Source organism: Pungitius pungitius, chromosome 20, assembly GCF_949316345.1.
Source record: "Pungitius pungitius chromosome 20, fPunPun2.1, whole genome shotgun sequence".
In the NCBI taxonomy this organism is placed as follows: domain Eukaryota; kingdom Metazoa; phylum Chordata; class Actinopteri; order Perciformes; family Gasterosteidae; genus Pungitius; species Pungitius pungitius.
The window spans coordinates 7,722,713-7,740,888 of record NC_084919.1 but is presented as its reverse complement, the minus strand read 5'-3'; the positions used below and the strand labels follow the sequence as shown (position 1 = coordinate 7,740,888).

The 18,176-nt window shown below is 45.9% G+C and overlaps 3 protein-coding genes across 30 annotated transcripts in view; 2 read left to right on the top strand and 1 right to left on the bottom strand.

The window, feature by feature from the left end:
* Positions 1 to 18,176, bottom strand: part of rps12 (ribosomal protein S12) — a 209,637-nt gene that overhangs the window by 93,687 nt on the left and 97,774 nt on the right. For 2 of the 24 annotated variants that reach the window (XM_062559611.1, XM_062559640.1), the window contains exon 1: positions 13,453 to 13,462. The exons of 16 other annotated variants lie outside the window; for them this stretch is intronic. The gene's annotated coding sequence lies outside the window, so the exon portion shown is untranslated. Of the gene's footprint in view, positions 1 to 4,478; positions 4,489 to 9,048; positions 9,059 to 12,104; positions 12,115 to 13,452; positions 13,463 to 18,176 lie in introns of those variants that run through there. 6 more of the 24 variants (XM_062559622.1, XM_062559643.1, XM_062559613.1 and 3 more) reach the window with 3 other exon arrangements.
* Positions 131 to 8,269, top strand: mtmr9 (myotubularin related protein 9). 4 transcript variants are annotated; one of them, XM_037448812.2, is made up of 12 exons: positions 131 to 227; positions 612 to 818; positions 1,547 to 1,655; positions 1,754 to 1,879; positions 1,986 to 2,159; positions 2,249 to 2,466; positions 2,646 to 2,807; positions 2,970 to 3,111; positions 3,196 to 3,416; positions 3,702 to 3,853; positions 6,505 to 6,693; positions 6,822 to 8,269. In XM_037448812.2, the coding sequence occupies exons 2-11, from the start codon at positions 637 to 639 to the stop codon at positions 6,666 to 6,668; spliced, it is 1,650 nt and encodes a 549-aa protein (XP_037304709.2). In that variant the 5' UTR covers positions 131 to 227; positions 612 to 636; the 3' UTR covers positions 6,669 to 6,693; positions 6,822 to 8,269. The 4 variants fall into 4 exon arrangements, with proteins under 4 accessions (XP_037304709.2, XP_037304707.2, XP_037304708.2 ...); XM_037448810.2 differs by having other exon boundaries at positions 6,505 to 8,269; XM_037448811.2 differs by having other exon boundaries at positions 132 to 227; positions 630 to 818; positions 6,505 to 8,269.
* Positions 9,782 to 14,899, top strand: tdh (L-threonine dehydrogenase). 2 transcript variants are annotated; one of them, XM_037449896.2, is made up of 9 exons: positions 9,782 to 9,930; positions 11,282 to 11,476; positions 11,789 to 11,831; positions 11,972 to 12,042; positions 12,668 to 12,817; positions 12,919 to 13,091; positions 13,214 to 13,304; positions 13,475 to 13,744; positions 13,871 to 14,899. In XM_037449896.2, the coding sequence occupies exons 2-9, from the start codon at positions 11,290 to 11,292 to the stop codon at positions 14,008 to 14,010; spliced, it is 1,125 nt and encodes a 374-aa protein (XP_037305793.1). In that variant the 5' UTR covers positions 9,782 to 9,930; positions 11,282 to 11,289; the 3' UTR covers positions 14,011 to 14,899. The 2 variants fall into 2 exon arrangements, with proteins under 2 accessions (XP_037305793.1, XP_037305792.1); XM_037449895.2 differs by lacking the exon at positions 9,782 to 9,930 and adding an exon at positions 10,541 to 10,691.

Here is an 18,176-nt window from a genome sequence, read left to right as displayed (position 1 = left end):
CAACAAGGCCAGAATGTAATTGCATTTAGTCAATGGTAATTATATTGTTTTGACATCTACTGCCTAGATGTTACTAACACACACTATAACAATAATAATCGATATCATTTTATAAAATAATTAGGGAACTTGAGGTGCAAATTGCTACGGTCAGCTGTTTCCAGTCGGCTTGTTTATGTGAGCGGACCAGTCTCGCCCAACAACAAATACAACGAAAAGATAATCAGGTAACGTACGACAGGTCACTTGGGTGTCAATGAAAAGTGTTTCTTTTGTACGCCACAATTACAGTATAACGTTTACATTTAAACGTAAAATTCACAAATTGACGGACATTTCGTACGCCCCGTCACGGTTAGCTAGCCGGCTAGCTAGCTAGCGTTAGCCGCTTCATTTCCTGAATCAGGGTAACTTAGCGAAGGTTATACGTGACAGAATGTTACTGCGGATCGCTTTAATGTTAATTGACATCGATTCACCCTATATGTTCCTTTTAAAAAGCAGCTCCGCTGTACGTGAGCTTTTTTTACGTGTTGGCAGTAGTGACGTGTATTGGCGCATCCGTATGCTTTAATCATCCTTTCTTTCCCTCGTATCCCTTTTCCTGTCAGCTGTCTTTTTGTCCGCAGGCAGGTCATGGAGTTCGCAGAGTTGATAAAGACCCCCAGGGTGGATGGGGTCATCCTACACCGACCTTTCATGCCCACGGTGGAGGGGACCCTGTGTTTGACCGGGCATCACCTGATTCTCTCCTCCAGACAGGACAACACCGAGGAGCTGTGGCTGCTTCACTCAAACATCGACTGCATAGAGAAAAGGTGATTCACTTCTTGTCAGCCGATGTGAGGAATGTCCACCTTTTCTGCTCCATTGTTGTATAGGAAATGCCCCTCTCACGTTGCAGTGTCATCAGTTACGATAAAGAGGTTAACTTCACACAAAAAGGCAACGTTGCACAATGGATTTGCATGGTGTGACTTCTGAATGAAAGCCATTCTGAGGACGGCGGCAAATTAACGCGCCTATTTGGTGAATTCATTTTGAGCAGCGAGGGAGGGGACACGGTCAGAGTTGGTTTTCTGCTGTTCCTTCGATGCAGCTTTGATTGCTTGCACGAGGCCTGAGGATTTTGCTGCTACATTTCCTTTGGGGTGCCAACGCTTTACTTTTGTGGTGGAGACAGGATCTGAAACTGTGACAGGAAGTTTGTGTCACTGCAGTGTTTTCTATAATTTTGTTGGTTGGGAAGGCTGCTGGGGCTGTAAACAGTACTGAGGATTAAATATTGTCTATGAAAAATAACAAATAAGAGCACAAATGAATGTTTACACACTAACGCACTGTCCCTGCTATGTGCAGCTACCGGAGACCAACTCGTGCTCAGAGGCAGAATTCAGACATGAGCGTCCATAGAAGCTAACATGCATGTGTTTTTTAGAATGGGGAAACTCAAAAACCTAACATGAGGAGACGTTTTCCACGCGGAAAGGTCGCGGCCAATCCCACGGTGCTTCACACTTTCCTTTTTATACAACTTTCCCTTCAGATTTCTGGGGTCACAGGGAAGGATTATTGTAAAATGCAAAGACCTGAGGGTGATCCAGCTCGACATCCCTGGCATGGAGGAGTGTCTCAACATTGCCAGTTCCATCGAGGTAAAAGAACTGCATAACGTTCACTTTTGCTATCCGTAAGATATTTCCTGTTTTAAATAAGATTCTACATTGACTAACGCATATTATTTCCTCTCTAGGCCCTGTCCACGCTTGACATACTCTCCCTGATGTACCCTTTCTTCTACCGGCCCATGTTTGAAGTCATAGAAGACGGCTGGACCTCATTTCTTCCACAGGATGTCTTTAAAGATTTAGAAACCATGGTATGGACCGGATAAGTGACCAATAATGTTCACACTGTGCATTCTCTCAGCCCTCTGCTCTGCCGTAATACCTTTCCCCTCAACCCATCACTGTGTCTCTTACCAGACGGATGAGTGGAGACTGAGTGAGGTCAACAAGGACTTCAGCGTATGTGCATCGTACCCTCCTCTAGTGGCAGTGCCCAAAGGTGTGGACGATGACACTCTGAGGAAAGTAGCCACCTTCCGTCACAGTGGCCGTTTTCCAGTACTTAGCTACTACCACAAGAAGAACGGCATGGTGAGCCCCCCCGTGAACCTGAGTCGAAAGGATTCTGCCCTCCGCTGCGGAGTATTCTTCTAGTCAGTTCTGGAAAAATCCACTTTCAGGTGATGATGCGCGCCGGGCAGCCTCTGACCGGCACCAACGGGCGCCGGTGTAAGGAAGACGAGAAGCTGATCAACGCCACACTGCGACCGGGAAAACGCGGCTACATCATCGACACGCGCGCCGTCAACGTCGCCCAGCAGGCCAAAGCTCGAGGCGGAGGATTCGAGTCCGAGGCTAACTACCCGCAATGGAGGAGGATTTCCAAGGCGATCGAAAGGTGAGCGCTCGGGGAGGGCTGCAGCGTATCCATGAAGTAATAATCTTTTTAGTTTGAGAAGGCGCCGACATTGTGTTTTTTCTACTTTTAGCATGACTGTTATTTATGCTCTCTTTAAATATGACATATATGTTTGAATTATAATAAAAAATCGGGACCGTATAAAATGTCATTTCCAGGTCTAACATCCTCCAGGAGAGTCTGATAAAGCTGGTCGAGGCGCTTAACGACCAGTCGCACAATATGGACCGCTGGTTAAGCAAGCTGGAGGCTTCCAACTGGCTGACCCATGTCAAAGAGATCCTCACCACCGCCTGCCTGGCTGCCCAGTGTATCGACAGGTGAGGGAACCATTGACTCGCTTGTAACGCTGACCCCGGCCCAGTGCTTGCTAAGCATGAGGCCGACTCCGCTCTGCTGAGGAAATACCAGCGGCCCGCTTTGGATCCGCGTTGGTCGCCGCGGTGGCAGTGACAAAATGTCCCGCCGTGCGTTTGTCTCAGGGAGGGAGCGTCGGTCCTCGTTCACGGCACCGAGGGGACGGACTCCACCCTGCAGGTGACCTCGTTGGCTCAGATCATCCTCGACCCGGCCTGCAGGACCATCAGAGGCTTCCAGGGCCTGGTGGAGCGCGAGTGGCTTCAGGTAAAGCGACTTGACCCGAGGAGGCCCCGCCTAAAGGGTCACGTCATATTACAAATTGTTTTAATCTTTGACCCTCTGTCCCAGGCGGGCCACCCGTTCCACCAGCGCTGCGCCCAGTCGGCCTTCTCCAACAGCAAGCCTCGCCAAGAGGCCCCCGTCTTCCTCCTGTTCTTGGACTGCGTGTGGCAGATCCTTCGCCAGTTCCCGTGTTCCTTTGAATTCAGCGAAGGCTTCCTGGTGCTGGTCTTTGAACACGCGTACGCTTCTCAGTTCGGCACCTTCCTGGGCAACAGCACGGCCGAGAGGTGGGTCTGAGCTCACCGTTCCAACCGGCTCACGTCACGCCGCGTGCTCGTCCACTCGGTCTGTCACACGTGCTGCCGTGTACAACATACGGTGTTTACCAAGCGCTTGACAGATTGAAGGCCATCAATGCGGTACTGTAGCATTCTTGACATTGATGTAGCGTTGCAAAGATCTTCCCCGTCAGCCTTCTCTTCACGTTGCTGTGGCCTTGTTACCCAGGCAACCTGTGTTCTTATCCGTTACCCATTGCTTAACACCCTCTCACCCTCTCACCCGTTTCGTAGAGTCAAACTGTCTCTGCCTCAGAAGACCGTGTCCCTGTGGTCGTGGGTGAACCGGCCCCAGCAACTGGAGCGCCTGACCAACCCGCTCTACGAGGCCAACAGTCTGGTGATCTGGCCCTCTGTCGCCCCTCAGAGTCTGCTGCTGTGGGAAGGTAAACACACGAAGAAAAAAAACACACTCCCGGGGACCGAGGTTATGTTCCAGAGAGGACCTAAAATGAGAGAGGGCAATGTCGGCCCGACGCATCAGTAAGACGCCACGAGTTTCAGTCGAGGGCTGAAACTAGCAGCTGTTTAAACAAATTGAGCTTTGTTGATTTACATCTGCGAGGAGGCTGCAATCCTGATGTTCTTGTTTAACACCGACAGCCTGTTCCTGTGAGACTGCACACTCACTGCTCCGTGAAATTGTGGGTTTTGACTCGCGCTGTTTGCTTAAGCTCGGGCTAGGCCTGAGACCGAGTTTGTCTTTGTTAACTGAAGGAATCCTTTGGTTAACGCCTGAAACAATTGTTACAGAGTTCACACACTGTTTTAGTCAATTATTCAAACATCCGCCTAATTAAGGATTAACTACTAGACGTTTTATTGGTACTCTACTAAAGGGCTAGCGATGCCATCTGAGAGTGCTAAGTTAGGTTTTGAACTGTAATAATGTTCAAATTATTTATGGATGAGAAGATATTTTTGAATGAGCCGCCTTCAGGTATGTTGTGCAAAACACTGTAAAGGCACCCAGGTCACGTCACATGATAACGTTTGCAGGGTGAATGACTTCACTACAGGTTCCATCCCAACGATTGGATAATGTCTGATTGGTCGGAGCTGTGGGAAGCCAGTGCCAAAACATTGATCGGGGCCCAAAGACTGAAAGGCTTTTAAATCATGCCTCCACATCAGGTGGAAAATGCTGCTGCCATCGCCCAGATGTTCATATCTCTGGTGGCCTTTTGTAATTCCGCCAGAAGGGGGCACCAACGCTTTCACTGTTTGCACTGCCAACAAACTGAGTGACCCCTTTGAGACCCTATAAATACCGCAGCCTACTCATTCTGTTTTTTTTGTGAACCATGTTACACAAGGGGGTCAAACTCTGCAACGTGGCTGTTTACTTCATGTGATTTTTACCCCCATTTGTCTTTGGGCACTTTTACATTTCTGACATTGCTCCGATTGCTCCGCAAGCTTCTGGATGAGGGAGTTTGCTTGTTTGTCTTAAAATAGCACAGATAGGGACACCTGAGCACAGTGGCTTGGTGACTGTTTACTAGCAAGCGGTCAGCGGTCATGTGCCAGTTGTTTTTTCCCTCCTTGGCTGTAGCAAGCTCACATTGTTCATTTTAAGAATCAAAGGCTTATGTTGCAACACAAAATATCGACTGTCTGGATTACTGTGGTCAGAATGATACGGATACTGCACGCCACGGTACTTGATCACTTAATTTGGTTAAATGAGCAGGCAGTGATGCAGAGGCGGTTTGGCGATGCCGCGTGGGTGAAGTGCACGCCGTTCTTTTCCCTCCCCGGGCCCTTGAGGAAACTTGACCTCGATGTAAAAACGTGACGGCCGGCCTTGTGTCGGGCTCAAAGCAGAGGTTTCAAATGGTCCTCTTTAGGATTTCTATTCACTCTGAACCAAGAATGGAATGGGAATAATTTAGAAGAAAATCACATTTTCCAACATTTCACAAACTCTGGGACTACAAATTACTTTTTGAAACGTACCAAATTATTCTGACTGTATTTTTAAGGAGCCGTCATTGGATTGCAGGAGGATTACAAAAACAGTTGCTTTTCAGTTTTTCTTGGAAAATGAAAAGGATGACGTTCATTTGAATAATTGTTCGTGCCATTTTAAAGGAAAAAGCCCCGGCGGAGCCAATGCTTGAAATCGCTGAATCCCCAAACGGCCCAAAGCACAAAGAAGAGTAGGGAGGGGGGGGCACCAACGAGAGGTCATTGGGTTCAAGCGAAGCTGTTTGAGGGGCCCCCCATCCTGCCTGAAGCGTCAAAGCCACTCCCTTGTTCTGTATGAACAGGGAGAAGTACTGAAGCAGATGAAATGCAACAGACAACCTGCCTATTTATCAATCCCTTTTGAGGGTGAATGGCCGCGTGGAGCAGGGCTCCATGAGGTCTCAAGCCGCATGTGCCTCTCGCCTGGTATTTACGTTGTGATCCTTTTCAGTAATGTCGGTTAACAGCGTGTGTGTCCTACTACTGCTCGCCTCGAATCAAAAACGGGTCTATAATCAAACCGAGGTTGTATCTGTAGCTGTATTTATTCCAACCGTTTGCTTTTCTGTTGATTTACTATTTTCAAATGCAATAAAACCTTTCTCTGCCTGAAATGTAGACCAACGCCGCCAGGACAAGTGAATCGAGAGGTCAGCGAGAGAAGTGGCGCTAATGCAAAATGGTTCCTGTGTAGTTGTTTTAAAAAAAATGTTTTTATTGTCACGGCTTTGACTTGTCCAAGCTCAGATCCTTCCCAAAACCGCTCTCATCGTGACCCGTGAGTCACTTCCCCACCGGGCGGGACATTCCAGTAACCCGGCAGATCTGTGTGGTCACGCTGGTTTTACCAGTATCTCAGATCTGTGAGGGCCTTTCCCAATGTCCCCCACGCCCCACAGACTGGTGGAGGAAGGGAGGCTGCTACGGACGTTTCACGATTCAAACACATTTACACCTTTCGGGTGTGCGTTTGCTTGTGTTTGTCGCACAAGAGAAAGCACCTCTTTGCGACGGGGTTCTGTCTGTTTGGTGTGAGGCGCTCACGCTGCTCCGCTCTGTGTTGCAGGAGTGTTCCTTCGTTGGAACCGCTCGTCCAGGTGTCAGGACGAGGCCTACGCGGAAATGGTGCACATAATTGAATACAACAAGGAGCTCCAGAACAAAGTGAACAAGCTGCGCAGGCAGCTGGCCCAGCTGGAGACGGAGGATCGTCTGTCACAGACGCCCTAGAGGGGGAGAGAGATGAAAGAAAGAGGTAGAAAATGTGTAAATATAAGGAGATACTTTAACAGATCAATGTCCCAAGTGAGAATGTATCCTTTAGTTTTTCAGTTGGGATTTTTGTATATGATTGATGATGAAACATTTTGGTTTCTCTCACAGATATGAAATGGTAAAGCGACGCATCCAGATTCAGTTTAAAATCAACCACAAATTTCCCATCAATGCCGCAATCTTTCACACAGACCATGTGACTGGAGATGCAGAAAGAGCGGCCTGATTCATAAACTAAAAAAAAACTCTTTAGTTGAAATGGGAATTCCTTCCTTACTTTGTGTGACTTAAGAACAATGTGAGTCCATTTTTCTAAACGTCTTTCAATAGATGGCCATTGATCTTGATCCGGAGGAAATGTACTAAGTTTTCTCCAAACATCCTGCTTAATGTATACGCTACCGAAGCACTGCAGAGTAACTATGGCAACACGTAATGTGGGCAGGATGTGACTTTGCTGCGCAATGAGACCTGACATAATAAGCGTAGGGGGGGTTGATAGGGGCCTGAACGCTTTACCTTTCATGTGTATGGGACGTGCTCCACACACACAAGATTACCGGATGAATGTTCACTTGCCTGCTTCTGGGTTTTTTTTTCTCCTCCCAACCTCACAGAAACAGTGGCCATGTTGGTCATACAGTATATGAGGGTTATAAAGTTAAATATTCCTTTTAAAGACCCATTTAAATTTTGATAATTAAAGCTACCAAACAACAGTCATGGTCTTCAAGCGCATTAGTAAACAAAATGCATATTTGGTGGTTTTTATTTTACGATCTAATACCGATGCACTTGTGAAAAGCACGGACAGAATCAGAACAATGTGGTTAGAACTCGTGTAGCACTATTAAATGTTTAAAAACGCTGATATATCAACAAACTCAAGCCATTAGCACATAAATGACATGGGTCGTGCATCCAAAGTGATTATTGAAACACGTCCTGTTGGCATGGTGACGTTAAAGCTCCTCTTTCAGTCCCCGGCCAAAGGAAGCCTCCATCGGGATGATTAAGAAAGCTAAATGCTGCACTTTAAGGTCAATATAAATGGATCTTTGGGGTTAAACTAAATCCACAGTGGTCATCCCGGGTTAGTTATTTTGTTTATTTTGCCAGTATGAAATTGTATTTTGTATTCTTGTGTCCACGTCGTCTTGATGCATTTCATCTGTTGTGCTTCAAAAATTGATTGATAAACACTATGCTGAACTGATTCCAGCCACTACAATGAAATGCTTCATAAAGGGAAAGTTGTTCATAGCTGCACTATATACGTGTGTGTGTGTGTGTGTGTGCGCGCCGCATGAAGAGGACAATGCATTACTTCAGGGTGATGGTTTGATTTCCTGTGCCGTCATTTTGCTTCGTGTTGTCTCTTAACGTTGCTTTGCCCACGTCAACAGCTCTACGGTGTTTGTGCAAGGCTTTACTGCTAAATCATAATTCAAAATGTACTTTTTAGGTAATTCTGTAAAATTATATTGTTGTTTAAAAGATTGGATGTTTTTTCTTTTTTTAAAGTTTCAAGCCATTAAATAAATTATAACATAAGATGTTTGACCATATTCAATTTTTTTATGTTTCACATCACACATTTCCCCACCTTTCCTGTCCAGTGAAAACAATATTCATTTTTATACTTATTTTCACTGCAGGATGAGTACTTTTACTTTTGATCTGTTTTTCTAATAGTGCTTACATACTTTTACCTGAGTAACCCTGGTTCTAAATGCTGCTTTTACTTAAGTTAAGGATGTAAATACTTTGGAAAGTCAAAGGAAACAAGAATGACCTCAAATGCCTTTACTACAGATACAGGTTTTTATTTTCATTATAGTGACTCAACCAGAGGATTTTTGCTGGCCCTCAAAAAAAGAGGAAAAACTTGAGCCCTCATTCTGTTAAAATAATGACTGACAGACTGAATGGTTTGTAAACACCCACCAAATCCTTGTGGCTACAGGTTGTAATCCTTCCAGAAATGAAGCTAAAACCACTAATCTTTATCGGTGTGATGTGTTCGCTCCGATTTACTTTGTGCTGAAGAGGTTTGTAGCGAGCAATGGGCGGGCTTAAGATCTGTGTTGGCATGTGAGTGGTGGAAGGGTTCACACCTGTTATCTAACAAGAAAACCAAAACAGAATATGCTTAAGTTGAAAAACAAAACTGATTTACGCTGAAGGAAAACTAAAGACATCTAGAATAAAAGTCTCAGACATGCTGTATGTCGACAATATGAAGTCATTCACTCTTCATTCCCGTAAAATATGGGAGGAAAAGGATACTTGATGACTGTGAGATGACCCTGTTTTTTTGTGTTTTTGTATTGTGCAACCTGTTCAAAGAGGCCGTCCAGGCTTTCAGCCATGAATTCAAGAGTCTTGACTTTCCGAAGGCCACAATGGCGAGAAACAGAGCCGTCACAGAGAACACCGGCTGCCATTGGAGGCCTCCACCAGGCACCTGTTGCCCGGCTATTTATTCCCGGGTCCCCTGATCGGAAGATCATTTCGTCACAGCATCAGCAGGCTTGTTCAGCGAGCTGTTTGCAGTGAAAACATGCGCCTGCATCACTGCACCACAGAGCGGGGGGGACACACTACAGGTCATCACAGGCGGCCATATCGGCCTAAAACTTCCACTAAAAAAGTATTCATTATATTATTTATTATTGTGCGACTACTAAATGTCTTGCTGAATAATGACACTGAATCAAAACGAGTAATTTGAGAGACACATTAACAAAGTTAAACCTGACGGCTTGTGTTTGTAGATGAAGCCACAATAATATGAATTGTATATTAATGACATAATATTAAACATTTACTACTATACTTCCTGTAATAATTGCTGAATTTAAAAAGTAGTCCATTAAGGCGCTGAGTCGCTGTTCCAATACAATAGGGAGTAGCACACGGCCTCAGGGTGGCCTCGGTTTGACCGGCAGTAGCGCACGCAGGCACTAACGGGACCGCGGCTGACTATCGGTGGGCGTGGTCTGCGAGGGAGGACCGCACCGCACCTCCGCCCCTGGACCAATCAGAGGACTGGCCGGCTCCCCCAGAAGCCAGATGGCCGCTGATATATAGCCGGAGAGCGCAGCTGATGCAACAACCGCCGGAGATAACACTGCAGCCCACGGGGACGAAACATCTCACTGCGCGAGCCACTCAGACACGACTCTCTGCTGCGTCCGGTCCTGAAGACTAACCGGTGAGACAGCACGGCCCCCTCTATTACAACCAGAGACATACGCGCATTAGTTTGTCTGTACCGCGATCACCTGCCTCCTTTATTAATATTCTCCTCTTCTCACCAGCAGACTGCGCACGTGTTAAGCTCTTTATATTATATATAATGGTATTATTATGTAGGATAGTTCTATTTTATATACAATATCACCCGCAGATTAAAATTATTAAACATATTATACATATATATACATGATTTGATATAATGTGACTTGTAGACTCGTTGAGCTCATCATATTAAATATAAGTATGATTGATTAGTGACTTATGATGACGTGGTGAGCTCGGGCAGTGTGTTTTCTTTTGGCTGGACCTTCGTCTCTCATACCAACTATATTTTAAAGATGCCTTATATCTCAGATAGCGCTTGTTCTCACTCATTCAAAAATGCGTCACGCTCCACGTGGAAATTGACGTCAGCAGCCCTCTGTGGAGGAAGTGCGGGACCACATCAGGAGTACCCTTTTAAAATAAGTCTCACTGTTGCTGCTTAATTTACATTCTCCACCATAATAAGACGGATCTGGATTAAATGAGTTAAAAATGGGAAGATAACATTTCCAAATAGTGTCACTTGGATAGGCGACCTGTACTTGGCCGTGTTTTGCGTTCCTCCTTTACGCCCTCTCTTCTGATTGGCTCCCGTTGAAGGCAGGGCCATATAAATACGCTCAAGTTCATTTCTTCTTTCCTTTTCGTTTTGGGAAGCTCGCACGGCTCTCGGTAAGTTAACATTCGAAATAATGTGTTGTGAAAAAAAGGCTCCGTTTCGTCTGATTAAATCCCCTTTAAACTCTTACCTTCTTTAAACGATGAAAAGCTGAACGCTGCGTTCAATGCGCGGACTCAGTTTTCCATATTTGCCATAATGCCACATACACAAACGCAGTCCGTCCTCTCGATGCTTGAAGTCGCTGCGCGCTCGGGAGCTCCGTTGCGCGTCTTTGGCAACAAAGGACCTCCATTTGCATTTAACTCACGCCCCCGTAACCCCCCCCCCTCCCCCTTTTGTCGCTTTACAATTATCACCGTTTTGCTGCAGATGAATTTGAAAGAAAGCACTTCTATTCAGCTCCCTCAGTGCGCGTTTTGTCCCCCAGTATGTCGGCCTCCAGGCGCCTGAGGTCTGGATACAGAACTTCATGCCTTGGCCAATACATTCTTAACGTACTTTAAGTGGCCACCAGATGATGGCAGTCAAACACTCATTTTTTTTTGACAAACCGATTTTCACTCCTGCATGTGGAATTCTAGAGATTTCACCCTGAAGTGGGAACTTGCATTTATGCGTTTTTTTCTTCTTTCCACTGCAGGTACCAGCATGCCTGTCATCAGAACCCTGTGCAAGGTGGCCAAGCAGGCCCTGCTCAGCACCCCAGGGTGCGGTTGCCAGCCCCTGACAGTGGCTGTACGCAACATCAGCTTCTCCCCTCGGCAGGTGACTTCTGATGCCAGCTTCCACTCCGTGTCCTTCTCCGAAACGGACCACCCCAAGGTGCTCATTACAGGTACGCAGCAGCTGTGTTTTGTATTTCATGAAGCCTCATGAACACTGTGGAGCGCAGTCCTCTCAGACAGTGGGTCCTGGTTTGGTTGCATCTCTTGATACTATAATACTTCAAGAACATCAGGATTTTTTTTTTTAAGTTTGGAAATGATTGTAGAAAAAGACAAAGGTTAGAAAGCGAGAGTAGGTGTCTTCTCTCCTCAGTCATTTCAGTCTCCATGGAGACAAGCAATGATGCTTATCTGCTCCAGGTGATTTGTGCACTGATGAACCCTGGTCTCTCTCTCTCTCCCTCTCTCTCCATCTGATGCAGGTGGCCTGGGGCAGCTCGGGGTGGGGCTCGCCAAAATGTTGAGGTAAGTTACGTAATTGGTTAAAAGCTACATAATCAGTTTCTTACAGCTGGTGAATTACCAATCACATTGCTTCAGAGTTTGAACAAAGGCCAGTGTGCTTTCTTTCGCAAGTTGTAACACGGCGACGTCCCGCTTTACAGAAAGCGGTTTGGAAAGGACAACGTCATCCTGTCAGACATCAGGAAACCTCCAAGAAACGTCTTCCACAGCGGTGAGTCTCTAACTTTGTTAGATTCTTGAGACTGAATTTCATCAGAATCTGTAACCTCGAGACAGACAAGACCTAGACTTTAAAAAATTCATCGCGTCCAAATGTACAAAGTTGCTTTTATTTGGCAGGTGTAGCCAGACCAACTCCTCAACCCTTTAAACATTGGAGCATTTGGAAATAAATTTTGTTAATGTGTTACAAATGTGTCATAGCTTTGTGCCCAAATAACATGAGCAAACAAAGCCAGTTTGGCTCCTATTGATTTTCTCTCATGCATGCGTATGCAGAAGTCACAATGTGTCTGTTTTTTTATCTTGAAAGATTCGCTCTGAATCAACATGTGACGCATGGTGACTTTGCTCTGTTGACATCCAGTAAATGGCGAACTTACCAATGAATGTGACAGCTTTGTGCTGTAAACTATGTAACTGGATTCTAGGAAAGGGGAAGTACGGATGAGCAATCTATTGCTAGCTGTCATTGTCTCTTTAAGACAAGCGGCATATTTACTTCATCTCGATAATTACACCCTGACGTCTGAATAAATACAATAAGACAAGAATAAAAACAACAGCCACTGACCCGCTGCTTTCTGAATCTCTTGCATCCTCTCCATCGCGGTCAGGCCCCTTCATCTACTCCGACATCTTGGACTACAAGAACCTGCGGGAGATCGTGGTGAACAACCGCATCACCTGGCTGGTGCACTACAGCGCTCTGCTCAGCGCTGTCGGAGAGGCCAACGTGGCCCTCGCGCGCTCCGTGAACATCACCGGTAAGCACCTGCTGACCTGCTCTCAAACGATCCGAGTGAAATATGGTTGCCGTGGCGCTAGGGGTGAGTGCGACGTTGTGATCCTCCCGCGTGTCCCTCAGGGCTCCACAACATCCTGGACATCGCGGCGGAGCACGGCCTGCGTCTGTTCGTCCCGAGCACCATCGGCGCCTTCGGCCCCACTTCCCCCCGCAACCCCACGCCGGACCTCTGCGTGCAGAGGCCCCGCACCATCTACGGCGTCTCCAAGGTCCACGCCGAGCTGATGGGCGAGGTTAGAGCTCGACACCGCTCGACGCCGCGCGCTCCTCATTCTCCTCGTCCTGTCTTTGCGTTGTTGTTGAGTCACTGCATTCAATGTTGCATGTCGCTGTCTCTCCCCTCCCCCCCCGGCAGTACTACCACCACCGCTACGGGCTTGACTTCCGCTGCCTCCGTTACCCGGGAATCATCTCTGCGGACTCCGTGCCGGGCGGCGGCACAACAGGTGAGCCGGGAGCAGGCGGAGATACGGTTTCACCTTTGATGTACCTCAAGTGTTGTTATGCAACTGACCGATTCCACAGAAATGTTAGAGCTTGTATTTTGATTTATTGTGGTATCTTTGACTTGAATAACAGCAAAAGTGCGTTTTTCATCTCCTCTGGTTCTGACCAGACTACGCCGTCCAGATTTTCCACGACGCAATCAAGAGCAGCAAGTTCGAGTGCAACTTGAAGCCCAGCACGCGGCTGCCCATGATGTACATTGACGACTGCTTGCGCGCCACGCTGGAGGTGATGGAGGCGCCGGCCGACACGCTGAGCATGAGGACCTACAACATCAACGCCATGAGCTTCACCCCCGAGGAACTGGCCCAGGAGCTCCAGAAGCAGATGCCCGAGCTGCAGGTCACGTACGACATCGACCACGTACGGCAGGCCATCGGTAGGTCTTCTCCGACCGGGCCACATCACGCAGACCACAAAGTCAACAGATCCTTTAGAGTTGGCCACCACAAGCTCACGGGTATCACCGGCGCCGGCACTAACTCGCTCGTTCTTTTCTCCCCAGCTGACAGTTGGCCAATGAACTTCGACGATTCCAACGCCCGGAAGGACTGGGGCTGGAAGCACGACTACGACCTGCCGGAGCTTGTCCAGACGATGCTCAACTTCTTTGCCGCCGAGTCGCGGATGGCCGGAGCCAGCTGAGGCCCCCGGACGTGCGTCCGAGTATTCTTTGTACATAGTGTAAAGACTCAGCGGAGGAGAATAGAGGAGCTTGGCCTGTACATAGTCGTTGTCTCGCTTCTACTCTGTGAAATCAGAAGGGCTCTGCATGCGCGCCCAAAGGTCAGCGCGGTCCAGATTCTCCGCTCCTGTCCATCTTCTCACACTGCGCCCCCCCCCCCCCCCCCCCCCGCCCTTGTTTCTCTGCTTTGGGGAGCGAGCGGTTTGTCAGTGGAAGATTGCCATCAGGGATGAAAACATACAAGAAGATGACAGACATGTTGGTGATCGGCGCAACATTTTTGCATTGTTGCAAAAATCCATTCAACAAACTCTGAATGTTGCATTTTGTGTTTGTTAACGGTTTCCACCCGTTTTTTTTCTCCAAATCAAATTTGAAATGTTTTGTCAAAATGCTGGTATTCTGGGCCTAAAGCTCCTGGGTTTAAAATCTAGTAAGTATGTGTTGACAGGTGTACGAGTACACAAGTAATGTGTATCTAATATTTACAAGTAAATAGGTCCAATCAACTGTGGAGGGCAATTTCTGATGAAGTAAATCTGTATTTCAGCAGAAAAGTATTGTTCTTTTGTCTATTCGGCGTACGATTATTTATTTTGTCTATTGATAAACGTGTGGGAGCTTTCTAAGTGTTCCTGTCCACTTTTAAGATTTAGCTTTTTAAATCCACCCTGTGGGATTATTTTGACACTGAGGGGAAATGTGACGCTGTAAGCCACTTTTCACATTTGGCCGCGTTTGTCGATTCCTCTATTGCAACATTTCTTTGACTGTAAGTGGTTTCCATTTGAAGTCTGTTCTTCCAATCACACAACAAGCTTTGACAATAAAACCTTTTTTCCCACACACCTCTACCTGTATCTGTTGTTTTCTTAAACCTGCCCAACAAATTCATCGAGACCTTACATGAACGTACCGGAGGCAATGCTGCGTCAGTTCCAGCCCTCTGGTGGAGAACACGCCACAAAATGCCATTTCTGAGAAAACTGTTCACTGTGAGAATTTTATGTGTTCAATTGGAAAACATATGTATTTCATTTGATTTTAGATGCTGATTTGGTTGTACGTTATGCAAACCCTAGAGCAAGAGGTGCCTGCGACTACTTGCATTGCAGCCGGAATTTAGAGGCGGAAAGTCTGACTACAGCTCTACATGTAGAAATGATCTCAAATATCCTTTTTTAGACTCCGATCAAATACAACCTTTATTGATCTATTGTATTTTTTAATTATTCATTGACTTCATAAAATAATCAGTAAAAAAAGAACATGTTTGTGAAGAGGTTAAAACCAGTCTAATTGCACATGAGAAGAGATGTGGTTTCAGTGCACAGAGCCATGGTTTGCTCTTTTGCTTTCAGGCATCTAAGACCTGTTATCACAATCTTTAAATACGATTGCTGCTCTGATTCAAAGCACAACACATCGTGTGACTCCCCCCCCCGATGAAAAACTCAAGAGAAACAGCTTCCAGATGGCAAAATACTGGTTACATACGTGGTTTTTGAATCACATGCAGTCTCAATGAAGCCAGTGGGCAGAAAAAAAGTGAACGAGATGAAAAAGTGTCCTCCCTTTCAGCACATCAATAAAGGGAATAAACTGCAGCTGTATTTTCTTCCTGGGACGATAAACTGCAACCTTCAGGTCAGCAGAGTCCTTCACATGTGCTCGATAGCCTTGCTTGAATTTCTCAACGTGTCAGTAATTGGAGCGGCTGTGCAGAAGAAGCAAAAGAGCACACAGGGAGCACACACCGACTGTTTGAGTGCAATGCGAAATTGGATTCTTTTAAAATGACTAAATGCAACTAATTCACGGAGCACTCAGTCTGAAGAGCTCACAACTGAACCAGCTCTCGGCACTAATTGTCACCTCTCTCTCTCACAAGTGGAAACGTGTCAACACAACTGCAGGTGCGCTCTCTGCTTTGGAACGAACAAACAAAAAAAAGAGAATTTATTCGCCACATTGTACCTCAACAAACCTTCTGAAAGTGTATGCAGGCTTTATCACACATCCTTGTAATGACTTCACACTCCTTGCACAACGTGGGGAGACACAATAACAGTGCTAACACCTCATGGAAATGGACTCTAATGTCCCCTAATCGTTCGTATTTGCGTGTCTACAAAAGAATGTCCTTATTTGGTAAAGTAGCAGTGTTTTTTTTCGGTTTTCAGTTCACACGACAGAGATCATGGAACCAATGTGCCTGCAGTTATAACTGTGTCATTTCAATTGTTAAAATCGTAACATATTTATAAGATATCCACACATGATTTGCTGTGGCTTTAATCTTCATCCTCACCGTTAGCTGTTGGGCGTAAAGTGGATTATGCAGAACCCTAAAATCAACATGCAGTTTACCGAATTTACATGTGCCAGCAAATGGTGTGGGCATGTTTCTGGGGTTACATTCCTTGATCGAAAATGTTTTCTTTACATGCCCGTGAATGTGACTGAACATGCGTGCGTTACAGGCTGTCGATTGGACGCTTGTGGGAGGTGTTCCAAAACAGAAACAAGGAGGGACGGGGCCTTCGCTCTCTACTTCTTGTCCTCTGTCTTCGTACTTGTGCACTTTCTCACTTGTTGTGTTAGTAACGAAAACCTTGTCTCTTATGTAAGACTGACTGCCTGGGTGCGCGCTCGCACTCCTCGGGCCAATCCGGCTGCATCCTCGGGACGCCCGTGACCCCGGTGCTTTTGTTTGTCGTCGTGTAATAAGATTCACACCGTGCGCCACGGCTTACGTCGGACACGGGGGACAGAAAGCGAAGGAGGAGACGTGGAGAAGGCCGGGTGGGGGGGGGGGGGGGGGTGGGCTTGCGGGCCACAAAACACCGAAACTCTCTGTGCCACAGTTGTTATTCCTGACGTGTTGTCATGGTAACAGAGGCCAAGATGTTTTACTTGACATCAACAGTGCGAGTGCATAGTAAAGCATTTTTGAAATCTTGTCTAAATCAGGACATAATAATAAGATACAGAGAACTCTTTCAAGACTGGTTGAAAAAGAAGTAGAAAAAAACGAAGAACAAATCCTATTGACAGCTTCTTTGTTGCAGGTCAGGTGGACAATATTTGCTTTCACACAGTTACACAACCTCACCTCAATCCTGTGCTCGAGGTAATTACTTTAGATTTGGGATCAGATTAGAGCTTCCAGCTGTTAACCATTAAAGTATGTCTGGCTATTTAACAGCGGGTGAGAGTGTTTTAATTTAGTAGGTAAATATGTGCAATTAGGTCATGAGAGGAATTTAAAATTGTCGGTATCTTTATATCATGCAGTTTTTACTTTTCTACTAACACGCATTCCATTGGATTCGTAGCATGGATAAATATTTTTGCCTCGCCTTGTGTCCTTGGGCAAACCAGAAATGTAAATACTGGCGAAACCATATCAAGACTAAAGTTGTTGCCTTTGATTGGTTATACGTGTCCCTGGAAAGTGTTTATAACCCCAAGCCAGCTCAAGGACACTCACTATTTTAGAATTTCTAAAAAGTTATTAGTTATTAGTTAATAAACTCTATACTTTAGTGAAAACTAAGACACCAGCCAGTGAACTATACCACAGCTCTGGATGATAATGTATTGTATCTGGCAGAGCTTTCTGTAAGGCCTTGATTACTGGTTGTTTGCTATTTTGTCTTTTATGTTGATTACGAGGTAAATAATTGGAAAGGAATTTAATATGTACGTCGGTCTGGGTTCTTTTCCTGACTTACGTACGAAGTGTAAATAAGACAAAAAAATAAACAACTGCAGCTATACAACATAAACATAATATAATTAAATTGATTGATCATTTGAGATGCTATTTCTGTCGCAAGGAGCCCAACATTTTCTGAAATGTGATCTTGTACTGAGGCAATGCATCAGAACTAAGGCTGTGACGCATTAAGCAATGCTGGTTGGAGGTACAAATCATTCCTTTGTTTTGAGTGGAACTTGGGGACTGACATGTTTGGCTGGTATCACATGAGCAGATAAGCAGATCACAAATATTGGTATCGGCAAATACTTTGTATTAGAAGAAATGAAGTAATTTGCGGTGTCAAGTATTTATGTTCTTGTTGTTCAAAGAAACGATTGTTACGTCTTGGGTGAATACGAA

What these genes read in the sequence shown, in the direction of transcription:
- mtmr9 (XM_037448812.2), top strand. Translation starts at nt 637, where the DNA reads ATGGAGTTCGCAGAGTTGATAAAGACCCCCAGGGTGGATGGGGTCATC. An exon ending in ATCGACTGCATAGAGAAAAG is followed by an intron (nt 819 to 1,546) that starts GTGATTCACTTC and finishes CTTTCCCTTCAG; the next exon opens with ATTTCTGGGGTCACAGGGAA. An exon ending in ATTTCCAAGGCGATCGAAAG is followed by an intron (nt 2,467 to 2,645) that starts GTGAGCGCTCGG and finishes TGTCATTTCCAG; the next exon opens with GTCTAACATCCTCCAGGAGA.
- tdh (XM_037449896.2), top strand. Translation starts at nt 11,290, where the DNA reads ATGCCTGTCATCAGAACCCTGTGCAAGGTGGCCAAGCAGGCCCTGCTC. An exon ending in AAGAAACGTCTTCCACAGCG is followed by an intron (nt 12,043 to 12,667) that starts GTGAGTCTCTAA and finishes CATCGCGGTCAG; the next exon opens with GCCCCTTCATCTACTCCGAC. An exon ending in GCGCTCCGTGAACATCACCG is followed by an intron (nt 12,818 to 12,918) that starts GTAAGCACCTGC and finishes CGTGTCCCTCAG; the next exon opens with GGCTCCACAACATCCTGGAC.